General features: G+C 33.8%; 1 protein-coding gene across 3 annotated transcripts in view; it reads right to left on the bottom strand.

Annotated features, from left to right (window-relative positions):
* Positions 1 to 12,797, bottom strand: part of LOC117113426 (vacuolar protein sorting-associated protein 33B-like) — a 46,702-nt gene extending 33,905 nt beyond the window's left edge. For all 3 annotated transcript variants that reach the window (XM_033256746.1, XM_033256747.1, XM_033256748.1), the window contains exons 1-7: positions 12,672 to 12,797; positions 7,260 to 7,340; positions 6,794 to 6,855; positions 5,839 to 5,888; positions 1,702 to 1,769; positions 1,134 to 1,179; positions 417 to 511 (exon numbers count right to left, since the gene is read on the bottom strand). In XM_033256746.1, the coding sequence (XP_033112637.1) occupies positions 417 to 511; positions 1,134 to 1,179; positions 1,702 to 1,769; positions 5,839 to 5,888; positions 6,794 to 6,855; positions 7,260 to 7,340; positions 12,672 to 12,755 (486 nt within the window). In that variant the 5' untranslated portion in view covers positions 12,756 to 12,797. The remainder of the gene's footprint in view (positions 1 to 416; positions 512 to 1,133; positions 1,180 to 1,701; positions 1,770 to 5,838; positions 5,889 to 6,793; positions 6,856 to 7,259; positions 7,341 to 12,671) is intronic.
* Positions 12,798 to 13,145: the final 348 nt, after the last annotated feature.

Below are 13,145 nucleotides of genomic sequence, written 5' to 3'. Positions count from 1 at the left end.
GCTAATCTCTGTCAGCTTCGTAAAGATTGCGTCCCTGTTACCGTATTGCGTGGGTGCATATCGTAAATTGCATAGCAACATGATATGTGGGGCCTAGAGATTACATTGCGACAGGGCAAAAAAGTACTATCATTTTAACGTGATAATACTGTTTTAACCGGGGAACTTAAGAACTATCATTCAACCTATGTCATAGGACTGTGATGGTTGAAGTTATTACCTGCTTTTTAACCAATCATATGCCTAGAATCTATGTAGGCAGTATATATGATATATGTATAATATATATATATATATGATATGATATGATATCTGGCCCAACTGTCGGGAAACGATGGAAAATCCAGTGTGCACCTTAACTAACAAATGGTTGTTCTAAAACACTAGAAATGAGAGAAGTCATTAAGGCTACGTACCAGATAAAAGGATTTGAAAAACTCTGGTAGTTCTAATGATACAATATCAGTGTCCAACGGAATGAGCCCAAGTTTCAATTCCTCAAATATAACATCTGAAAAGATATAGAAAAAATAACAATCAATATAAAAAGATATTACTATGTTCCAGTAAAGCTTTGAGGAGATTTATGAGAGATATGTAATTTAGTAAGATAAATAATTGTTCATTTCTTTATTGTACATTTATTTTATTGTTTTTTTTTTCCATCAGACATCATCATGATAGTTTACATGCTCTGATAATAATAATTATAAACCATATATTTATTGCTTGTTATGAGAATGTATTTTGTTGTTATACTATATTTTCTAATTTCAATTAGACAAATTTGTATAAAGTGTAAAATATAATCTTTTTTAGTAAGATATTATTTTTTTCTTAACATTAGCTTGATAAGTACTAATCTTCAATTGACATATCACCGTGTCATTATTTTTGTTATTTTATGAAACATATTTTATTGCATTAATGTTTATGTATATTGATGTTGTTTTGTCATCTCATTGTATTTAGATTGATTTTTTTCAATATGACTTTTCTTATTTGGAGACAGTGCTCACAACTTGGTGTAAGCCTGCCAATAATCTACACCACAGGTTGGCAAAGTGCAGCCAGCATGCCTTGTGCAGCCCCAGCCACTGCAATTTTGAAGTAAAAGAAGGTTAAAATCTTACCTCCATATACACCTTCTTGTTCCATGATTAACTCACATATGTGCATCTGAAAGATTTTTTTTAGCCACTTATATTATAATTTTGTATTTTAGTTTGTGATGCACATAGGTCATAACGGTTAGTCCACCATCATTAAAATATTAAAAACTGGTTTTGTAAAAAGGAAAAATTAAACAAATGAAAAAATACACTATTATTTTTTTTGTAACTTAGCTGTCATTTCTTGAAAATAACTTTATTTATTTTCTGTAATAATAAGAATAAAAAAATAATAATAATAATTACTTATTACTATAATATATTATTATTATTATATATTATTATTATTATAATAATAATAATTATTATTATAATTATAATATTAATAAAATTACACTATTATTTTTTTTGTAACTTAGCTGTAAATTCTTGATAATAACTATTTATTTTCTGTAATAAGAATAACAAAATAATAATAATAATTACTTATTACCATATATTATTATTATATATTATTATTATAATAATATTAATAATAATAATAATGTTTAATAACATTTAGTTTCTATACACAAAATTTACATTATACCTTTTTTGGGATGAGTACCACACAGTAGGATATTTTCTTATCACTTTGTTTATCAGATAAAATCTGACCTGTGAAGAAAATAAAAATCAAAATACTGTATATTATTAGGGTTACTTTCTGTAGCTGTAATAATATGAAATATAAGTGATAAGGTAATAAATATAAATGAAATGTTGTATGTTAACACTCTGACCGCCAGAGGTTTGAAAAAATAGTATCAGCCACCGCCAGAATTTTTAGCAAATTTTAACACTTTTCCAAAGCTTGTTGAGAGTGCGTATGTGATCGGATTGACATGTAATGAATACTACAGGAACTACAAACATCATAGCTTTACAATGATACCAAACACTTTATTCTAATCACAACCTGTGACCCGCAACAGTGAAATGAAAATGACTCACTTTTGGAGATTTACGCAATTTCGCACAACGAAGCTGAGATAATCGCGATTTCGTGAAAGTAAATCAATACCGCTCTACACTAATGTAAACAAACAAATAGTGAAATACTTATGGTCCAGACTGAATATAGTGTTCAAATTGTTAGTACATGTCAGTAATCTATCGGATTCTGTAAAAAACCTGAATCACGGAGATCTCCGTGTTTGGCGGTAAAGCATTGCGTTACCAAACACGGAGATCTGTGTGTTTGGCGGGCAGAGTGTTAAGGAGTGTTCTGATTAAATAAGGTCACATTCTATATTCATAAAAAAATACACAGAAAAAGAATTATTAAATAATACATTGTAAGAAAGTGAACATGAAAGACTAAAGGCCTCAGTCGGCACAAAAACAAAGACAGTAGCGCAGTCGGGTAAACTGGTAGTGTATACTGTATGTGCTGAACCGTAATGTTTTTTACATGTCATAGGTATCCTTGGTGTATTTCATGCCAAAGACATTCAATCTAATTATCCACAGAATATATATTCCAAGTTTGAATAGATATTGCTTAGTCATAGAATGTATTATTCATAAATTTAATAATACACAAACTCAATCTATACATGGAGCTGAAAGGTCTTAGAAAAAACTCATTTTCTAATTTATTCCATAAAAGATAATAAGTCCAACAAACATTGTAAAAGCACTACTATGAGGTGGCAATCGAAGTATCACACTCACGCATGTCATTGTAATAAACGTGCAATCCGATTATTTTTTTCTTATATTTCCTTACATTAACACCTATCCTTTTGTTTAAAAACGGTTTTTTTTGTGGTTAATGGGGTGGATGCAGGGGGGATGAAGATGGTGCAATCGCACCCCCTAAATTGTACCAAGAAAAATAATTTTTATATTGTATTGTTGATATATTACTGTTTTGTTACTGATTTTTTAAAATATGAGAGTGCAATTTCCGGGCACCTTGAGGTCTATATTCTCAAATTTTTCTTGTCTCAGCCCCAACCATGGCGAGGCTGAAGTGGTGCAGACTCTCACGCACCCCTACCGCCAAATCCTGCATCCACCAGGGTCACAGGTTACAGAATATTCGCTGCCTCTGGGGAAATTATTCCTGGGTATGCCTATATTTAGAAGTTTTATTCTAAATCACATTCACCACCTACAAAGTGCCTATTTACTCAAGGTAAAAGATCCAAACAAAGCCAGACTCAGGGGAAAAAATGTATTGATATGTTGTACAACTGATTTTTTAAGACATAAAAAGGGTGTTTGACTATGAAAAAAAGGTTAATGAGATACAGATTTTGAATATTTAAAATCTGGGGGAAAAGGTGAGAAAAGGAGTAGTTATGCCCCATTTCTCCCAGTTTAAAAGGCACAAACAATGAGGCAGTGTCTAACTAAAAATCCCATGATCAAAATCTGGAAGCTTTACCTATCACACAATTCCTAAACTTTCATTGCATGTTGCATACTACAGTACAGTAGTTGACACGGTGCCAGCAGGCTGTATATTTTTTGGCATGCTGTAGAATACCGCAGGCAGCATGGGCTTACTCTGCCCGCAGACAATGCAGCCACATAGAGTACCTGTTTTACAATTTTTCTAATTTAAATTGAATTACATTAATATATTAAAAAATCAGAAAATAATTTATGTATACTGTAGATATAACAATTAGGTTCATCTCTACAGTATGTTCATTTTATGTATACTAGGTCAGGTAAGGTTAATTCTCTCTGCTACTAGTAACTATGTAAACCAGTAATACTGTACAGTCAACTCTCCCAATACCGACCACCCTTCGGACTGTCCACTTTGACCGGTTTTCCGGATGGACCGGTTTAGAGAACGTCATGTTTACCTACCTTGGTTCCCCGACCTTGAGTCGATATAAAAGCCTAGGCCTAGCAAGGTACAGCAGATAGGTACACCACACTGCATCATGTACTGTGTAGGCCTACTAACCTGAGAACGTCATTTAAAATTCAGGCTTTACTTTATTTTTACATTATTTATGTTATACGTACCTATTTTTTTGTGTCGAAGTCTATTATCAATAAAAATTTACACAAATCAACTTAATGTGTATCGTAATTTATAATAAGTGTCAGTGTTATTTTTCGTTTGATCGCCCTAATCTGCTTCGCTTCAACATGGTTGCACGCTTGATTGGTTTTCGATGCCGCTGGCATAACCTTGGTGGGCCACTGAATGCTAAAAATAAGTGCTAACTTATGCTGCGCCCCCTAAACTGCATCAGCCAATAATAGAAAACAGTCAGAGGTGACAGTCAAAGTGTCATGCGCAATTGTTTTTATGAAATCGATAGCCTTATGTTGGGACCGCTTGGTTTGCCTTAGCGTGAGAATGAATGCAAAATGTGAGAAAAGGATACGTTCCTTAATAAAGAAAACACACTCATGAACTTTGTTTTATCAGTTTATTAAACAAATGAAATCTAGGCTTATTGCAATTAATTAATTAATGCGCTATCGGCGTATCACACGATCAACACTAACGATCGTACGCATGGTGTCGTTCTGTGATTGATAGTTGATATTTGGAGTCAGTCGATGTGTCTCCGATGATTTATTTAACATATTTCATCAATAAATCATCGTTTTAAACTGGCCGTCCGGTTTTCAGAAGGTAATTTTATTGTTCCGGACTTAAGAATTTGGCTGGAATTCGGAATTGGGAGATCCGGTTTTCAGAAAGTATTTTAATACAGTAAGAATAGGAATGATTTTGGGACGACCGGTTTTGCGTGAAATCCGGTTTTCTGGGTGGTCAGTATTGGGAGAGTTGACGGTACCTTTTCATGGTCGGCGACTAAACTGGCTCACCCACCCGGGGCAACTCTGGTGAGAAGGATGTGTGGACCTCCGGCAGGATTAAAAATAAGAGCTGTTAAAGTTCCTGGATGAGTTCATGGAGGAACCAACGGGCATCCAATCTTTCCCCTAGGGTGATGGGTTAGTGGTATGCCAGGGCAGGCTCACTGTAAAAACAAACGCTCCAATAGCGAAATGATGACACAACAAAACAAGGGTAGCAACCAGCCAGCAGGCTGCTGTGGGCCGCACATGCCTACGTGTCATCACGGCGTGGAAGTCAGTAACCCTAGTAGAGGGGAAATGGTGACTTAAAAATGATGATGATGATGATGATGATGATGTATTGACCTACTGTATGTATTGACATATACATGACGTATCGATTTAATATATATAGGCCTATATAACTAAAAGCGATCAAATTAATTTGTCTGGTAGGCTTATATAATTTTATTCTAATACAAATTTAGCTTATTAGGCATATCTGTAATTGTAACCTATTGGTTACCATTATGAACCAAGAAATGTTTGTGTACAGTTAAAAGTCCTTGCATATCATGTGCTTAGTCCAGAGAGCAGCTTTAAATCAAATTTTTCTTTTCTAAATTCTTGACTACAGGCACAGTGAGCAGGCTTTGCCCGGCAGCTGGTGGATGGGAAATGCGAAGCACGTGGGCAAATTGAGGCAAAAAGTGTACTGCCTGCAATTAGTACTATATGGTTAATGCAGATCCCAAGGGCCAAGTAAAATTTTCCAAAACTTAAGTTTGAAATAGACTTTAAAAAAGGAAAAATATATTATTTCTATTTATATAATATATATTTTGAGCATCATTATTTTACTATGTCATCAGGCCTACGCTGTTAATATGTATAATTGTCCTACCTGCTATTTGCTTCATGTTCTCTGCTGTTGGCCGACATAGGTACATCCTCCTATAAAATAAATTGCTTACTTCTTTAAAATTACATCAGAATTCAAATAACTGTTGGTTAGGCTATCAACTGGTCTATGACATTTAGATGGTTCTTAAGATGGTAAGATGGAGTGGAGTTGAATAGCTTGGTGGTTAAGATGCTTGACTTCCAATACCAGGGTCCTGGGTTCAATTCCTGTCGGTGCTGCAGGATTTTTTTCTCATGACCAAAACCACTACACTCCCTAAACCTCATATTGAGATTTAGTTTGTGTGAAGCATCATGTGTGTATGTTTGTCTTGCGTAAGAGATTGTCACCTACAAGTAGGACAGTGATGTATTCACCATTGACAATCCTTGACGCATGTGTTGTGTGCTTACAATGAATAATAAACAATAACATCCTGTTGCTTTTTCTTTTTCAAGTAAAGAGTTTCTAAAAAAAATAATGACTGATGTCTTTTACAGAAAATATTTAAACAATTTTGTGCTCAAAATAGGGGTGGGATTATATAAATGTTTCATCTATTTTTGGTGTTATACTCATCTCAATTTTTGACCTAAGAAAATAAATTTCATGTAAGTTATTTATATGATGTATAATTCTAACCTTCAACCTTGTCTTTTGAGGAACTGCATGTGCACTATCAAATTAATAGAGAGCTTTCGATTGCACGACGACGATAGGACGTAGAACGTAATGACATCACTAAAGTCATCTGCGCATGCGAGAAAGTTAAGGTCACCTCGCCGAGTAGATTCTGAAATGCAATTTGGCCAAATCTACGAATGCAGAGAACATAGGATGCCAGGTAGGACGGTCACGCATGAGTGATTCTGTTCTAGCGTCGCGTCGTCGCACAAATCGAAGGCTCCCTAATGATGTGATAAGACAGTCAAGTTGGAAGGGAGTCTGTACTTACTGTTCACATTCAGCTCTTATTGGTGCCAGTTCCAATTTGAAGATCTTGCTGGCGCCATGATTCTGGTGCGAAAAGATTTATTAATATTATTATTTCATTTCTTAATGTACTTTTATACATTTGACAATGCAATTTTGTGTATGAATCTGTTAAAACACTAAGCCTAGGTTAGGTCAAAATACAAGATAACTGAAATTGATTAAGTTCACTGATTGGCATATCCTTGGCGCTCATGCCTAAAGAAATGAAATGAAATGGCTATGTTTAAGCCTTTAGGCAACATTTAGCTTAGGAAATCAACTTTAATATAAATTGGCATAACCAAGCATCTACTTTATCAAAATATGTTGTGTTACATTAGTTTATTAACATGATGATTTTTTTTTTTTTTTTAACAAAGTGCATCATGTTATAAAATGAAAAAAATACTAATTGACAGAAAAAGTGCAAAAAAATAGTACAGTACCCTTAAAAGCTGTGCACCAGCAATTCGATCCAAAATCTTCATAAGCTTTGGTTCGATTACCAGATCCTTACTTCCAGGCATCTAAGCAAAGAAAGCAAATGAGGAATTTCACATACAAGGAATTAAAACACAAAAACTGGGCTCTACCTCCTCTATCCATAGCTGCTATGTCTGGTGAGGACGCTAGAGTTTAAATTGTACCATAAGCTAAACATCTATTCTAGGCATCCTACAGCAGGCCTAGATCACTTTATGTAGACACATGTATTTCTCACACTTTTTGACACTTTGGAAATCCAGCTGCAAAGGCTGGAGGGGGTGCCAATCCCACTTGAAAGTTGCAAAAAAAATCACCTCCTAATAAGTTACTTTGCCAACTAGTTCCCCGCTGCCTATAATCCTCTAAGGCCAGTGCAGGGAATATATCGTCCGCTCAAAAATTGGTCCTAGAAATCTGTCCATGCATTTCAGAAATAAGGACCAATTTCTGCAGATTTTGCTGAAAATTAGGCCTTGACCTAATCTTAATATATAACGAATGCAGTAATGATTATGCGCATCTATTTTCCTAGTAATTTTCCAAGCAAACTTTAAGCTAGATTTTGAGGTATCATCCCTGCAACTGTAAACCTTACAGTATGGCAACATTCACATGTCAATACTCTTATGCCCTTACACTAGTGCCTGCTCATGCTATCCTACTCTACACTAAAGATGGGCCTATCTACCCAGCCTAGGCCCATCTATAATGTAGGGGGTGTTGTTTTTTTGTAAGCCAGGTATTTTTTACGCTATGGCTAGAGATACGGTACCGTATTTATACTTCAAATTGCTAAATGTACGGTAAATGGCATTACGTCACCATCACCCAATGAAGTGCGAAATGTGTGTGATGTGATCTTTCAAGACATGCATTGGCACTGCACAGTGCTACTCGCAAACAATGTACAGTACTGGATTAGCACATGATTTCTGGATTGGGGAATAACAACAACGAAGTTGCATGTGTATTCAAAGTGTTTGAATATTTTGGTCGGATTGTAAAGCATGTTAATTTTGAGTATATCAGTATTATAACCTAGGCTTCTTGGACTAAAACTTGGGATGAGATATTGGGGGGGGGGCAAACTTCAGACTTGGTATGATTATGTAGGAATTAGTTTATGACTGATATTTGCCAACCACATCAACTTATTTGTTTTGTTTGTTTGTTTAATTTATTTCTCCACACACTTATCACTACAGCAGGGCCTCCGGAAAGCGAAGAATCTAAGCAAGGCCTAGCCTTGCAAAGATTCTGTGGCCAAGCAGAGAATTTAAGCAAGGCCTAAAGGCCTATGCCAAGAGTTTGGTACAGGATTCAGTCCTTGTTTGATATGGCTATAATTATAAAGACTCTTACGAGTGCAACCATACGCCTATTTATCGATACTAGTACTAAGTACAGTATTGTAATTTTTGATGTTCTAATTACAATAGTACAGAACATCGTTCTCGTTTCACCACTCACCGTCATGAGTGATCTGCAATGTCAGTCTTGAAAGATGACATAATGCCATTTACCGTAGCTTTAGAAAATGGAATTGGAAATATGGCACTGTATCTCTAGCCACAGCATATATTTTAACTCTCTGTTGCTGGTCAGGCAGTCGGACTAACAAAAAAAAAAATAGGCCTAGGCTCAGTGACTCAGATGGTGCTCCAAGCAAAAATTATCCTTTTAGCTTAGCTTAGCACCCCCCTCCCTCCCCAGAAAATGTGTCTCGGGCCTACAGTAGGCCTAGTATAATAGGTATTGTAGGCCTACAGCCGCCACTGTTGAAACTTAAGATCTCATGGACAAAATGCAGCAGAGTTAAGAAAAATGCTGGATGCTAATGCACTTGTTTAGAATTCGATCCAACTCGGCCACAAGTAAACTCGGCCACAAGTCAACTCGGCCACAAGTAAAACTCGGCCACAAGTCAACTCGGCCACAAAAAGTTCGGCTACAGTCAACTTGGCCACAAGTCAACTCGGCCACAAATCAACTCGGCCACAAATCAACTCGGCCACAAGTCAACTCGGCCACAAGTCAACTGCAGCCTATTTACTGGTACTACACTTTGAAGGAGTAATTCATGAAGTACCGTATAAAATACTAATTCTTTAAGTATTGTTATTGTTGTCATTATTATTATTGTTGTTTTTATTACCGTTAGTTTTAATATTTATTATTAGTCTTAGCATAACATTGTGTAGGCTATTGTTTAAATTTTTGCTGATATTATTATTATTGTTACCATATACCGGTAAATAATAAATAATTATCAATTTTTTTATTCATATTATTATTATTATTATTATTATTATATGTTAGTCTTAGTATTATTATTTTAATAATAGTAATTTAAAAATTATTGTTATTGGTGTTTTATTGATATTTTTATCATATTATTATTATTATTATTATTATTGCTGTTGTTGTTGTCAGCTTTATCATCGATATTATAACCCTATTATTACTAGGTAGGCCTAGTATTATAAGTATCATCATTATTATTACTAATTAGTATTATTATTATTATTATTATAAAAAAACATTATCTTTAATTTATTATTGTTGTTATTGTTGCTATTATCACCTTCAATATCGTTATTATCACTAATAAGTATTATTAAAATAGATATTTAAATATCGTTATTATTACCAATTAGTATTATTACTATTAGCATTGTTAAAATAAATATTACTATTAATATTGTTGTTATCACCTTTATTATCATTATTATGACTAATTAGTATTATTAAAGTAAATATTATTAATTTATTGTCGTTATTGTTGTTTAACATTATTGTTGAACTAGAATGTTGTAAGTAAACAGAAGACGAACACACGACGTCAGTAAGATTTTCTTGTAATAATCATTATAATTAGGCCTACTTCATATTATTATTATTATTATTATTATTATTATTATTATTATTATTATTATTATATGTTAGTCTTAGTATTATTATTTTAATAACAGTAATTTAAAAATTATTGTTATTGGTGTTTTATTGATATTTTTATCATATTATTATTCTTATTATTATTATTGTTGTTGTTGTCAGCTATATTATCGATATTATTACCCTATTATTACTAAGTAGGCCTAGTATTATAAGTATCATCATTATTATTAATAATTAGTATTATTATTATTATTATAAAAAAACATTATCTTTAATTTATTATTGTTGTTATTGTTGCTATTATCACCTTAAATATCGTTATTATCACTAATAAGTATTATTAAAATAGATATTTAAATATCGTTATTATTACCAATTAGTATTATTACTATTAGTATAGTTAAAATAAATATTACTATTAATATTGTTGTTATCACCTTTATTATCATTATTATGACTAATTAGTATTATTAAAGTAAATATTATTAATTTATTGTCATTATTGTTGTTTAACATTATTATTGAAGTAGAATGTTGTGAGTAAACAGAAGACGAACACACGATGTCAGTAAGATTTTCTTGTAATAATTATTAATCCGTAAGTTATTAGTTATCTAAAAGGAGATATTATGGGCAATGCCTAAAGCTCCACTAACCATGTTGGTACGTGGATGACAATAAGTATAATGAAAAAAATTAATATGTACATGTATTATGAAATAAAATGTATAATTGAAATTAAATATGAGAAGATGTAAAGGGGTGGGTGGCAACAGTCGGGAGAAATCATTCTGTCGAAAAATGTCCGGGGGAAACCAGCCTGCTACCGATGATGACATAGGCCTAGTTAATGTCGAATTGTAGCCTATTTTAATACTTGGAGTATGTATACTGTTCTGAGATTAATCAGCGGACCTTTCGGTTTTTATAAATATTCAGTGGCAATTTTTATTTCTATAGGCCTAATGCTGTATTTTTTTACGAATATTCTTATTACTACAGTTTTTGTCGTGAATTTTCCCTTAAATTTCATCGACCCTTTTCATCTATTTTGTTTTTCAAAAGTTATTGTTTCGGTGTTAGTACTGTCACTTTGGATACAGTATGTAAATTATTTTGCAAATATCATTACCGATTTATCATTTTTGAAATTAAAAACAAAAAATCAATTACCTCATAGCTATTCACTGGATTATTCCCAGGTCCGTATCCATGGGAGTTCGAGGGGTTCAAACGAACACCCTTTCTTAGGAATTGCCCTTTTAAAAGTGTATGTAAATTTCTAGAGTGACATTTCTAGGCATCCAAGGATCGAGGTCATGATAATTAGTAATGTACTTTGTAATAAAAATTCTGTCATTGGTGTCCTAAAGGCAGCTGGTCTAATAATTGATACTAGATGCTAATGCGCCCCACCTAATTTTAACGTAGGCCTAATTCTTGAGCGTGGTTCTAAAGAGAATAGTATCGAAATGCACACCATCGTGCATTTATTTGATTTTAGTCGGATTCAAAATAAATTTTTAACATTTAAAAAATCATAATGTGGTTTTTCTATTTCAATTTTTTTATGATTAGGTCTACAGTATGTACTCGTGTTTTATGTCAGTGTTTTAACATGAAAAAAATTAAACATTAATATATGTGTTTTTCTTAATTATTAAGATTGCTTAAATTGTTAATGTTACATTACTGTCGGATTTAGTGGCGAGTTTTCTCTGTTGAATAAGAGTAGTGTGAAGAAATGAATACAAAGATCTCACAACGATGATCAGAATTTTACTAAAATATACTTCATTTCAATCATATTGAAGAAAAAGGATGCAAAAACTGAGTAATATTTACATTTCATTTTAATCATTTTATTCTATATATAACATGTTATTTATTATAAATAACTTGTGGCCGAGTTGACTTGTGGCCAAGTTGACTTGTGGCCAAGTTGACTTGTGGCCGAGTTGACTGTAGCCAAACTTTTTGTGGCCGAGTTGATTTATGGCCGAGTTGATTTATGACCGAGTTGACTTGTGGCAGAGTTAACTTCGAGTTGACTTGTGGCCGAGTTGACTGTGGCCGAGTTGACCTGCTTCCCTTGTTTAGTACTCCACCCTCCTCCTAACCCTATCTAGCTAGGAGGCCTAACCTTAACAACAATAGCAAGACTGGAGTTAAGGTTAGGGTGCATTAGCGCCAACTCTTACTTAAGAAAAGTCTGAGTAACAAAATGTCTGTCACCCTGGCCGAAGCCTAGGTTATAACCTAAGGCCTAGCCTAGACCCATACCCTATAGGCTACCGGACCATGACGAGTCTCAGGGACCCAGCCTAGCCTAAGCCTAGCCGCCAGCAAGGAGGTACTCCTTGCCGTCAGAGGCTGTCAGGCGGGAGCTAGGCCTAGGCCTAGATAAAGTATAGATATATAATAAGCAAGCATCAGCATTGCACTTTTATCGTCAATATTATAGTAATACTCACTGACTCAAGGGTACGAATTAGTTCATCTTTTGCCAGAACCTTTAATTCATTAAAATCAGGAAAACCCTCGCCTAGCGAAGCCATGTTGGGGAGAGACTTATTTTGGTTTTTGAAGGCTTCAACAGGTATGAGACGCCGTTAGTGCCTTCAGCATAAAACTATCTATTAACATTATTTTCAATTTCACTCGGACGGGTGTAGAACAGTGACGTAACCTGTGCTATCAAAAGAGTGGATTCTGGTTCATCAAATCGTTGTCCGAAAGCTCTGGTTCTATTTCTGGCTGTTTACTTACGTTTATTTTTTAGCTGTTGATTATCAAATTTGTATCTCACCGAGATCCAGCAATGTTTCCCACAGCATTGTTATTTTTCAGTATTTTGCCTTTTAATATTATATATACATATATATATATATATATATTGAAGAGTGGGTTTGCATGTATGCTCCAAGTAAAATAAAATGCAAAAGCAA

Source organism: Anneissia japonica, unplaced genomic scaffold (assembly GCF_011630105.1).
Source record: "Anneissia japonica isolate Jap-2015-1 unplaced genomic scaffold, ASM1163010v1 scaffold493_len2256704_cov171, whole genome shotgun sequence".
Taxonomy (NCBI): domain Eukaryota; kingdom Metazoa; phylum Echinodermata; class Crinoidea; order Comatulida; family Comatulidae; genus Anneissia; species Anneissia japonica.
The sequence above is the reverse complement of the archived record's forward strand: the minus strand, read 5'-3'. Positions and strand labels throughout refer to the sequence as shown.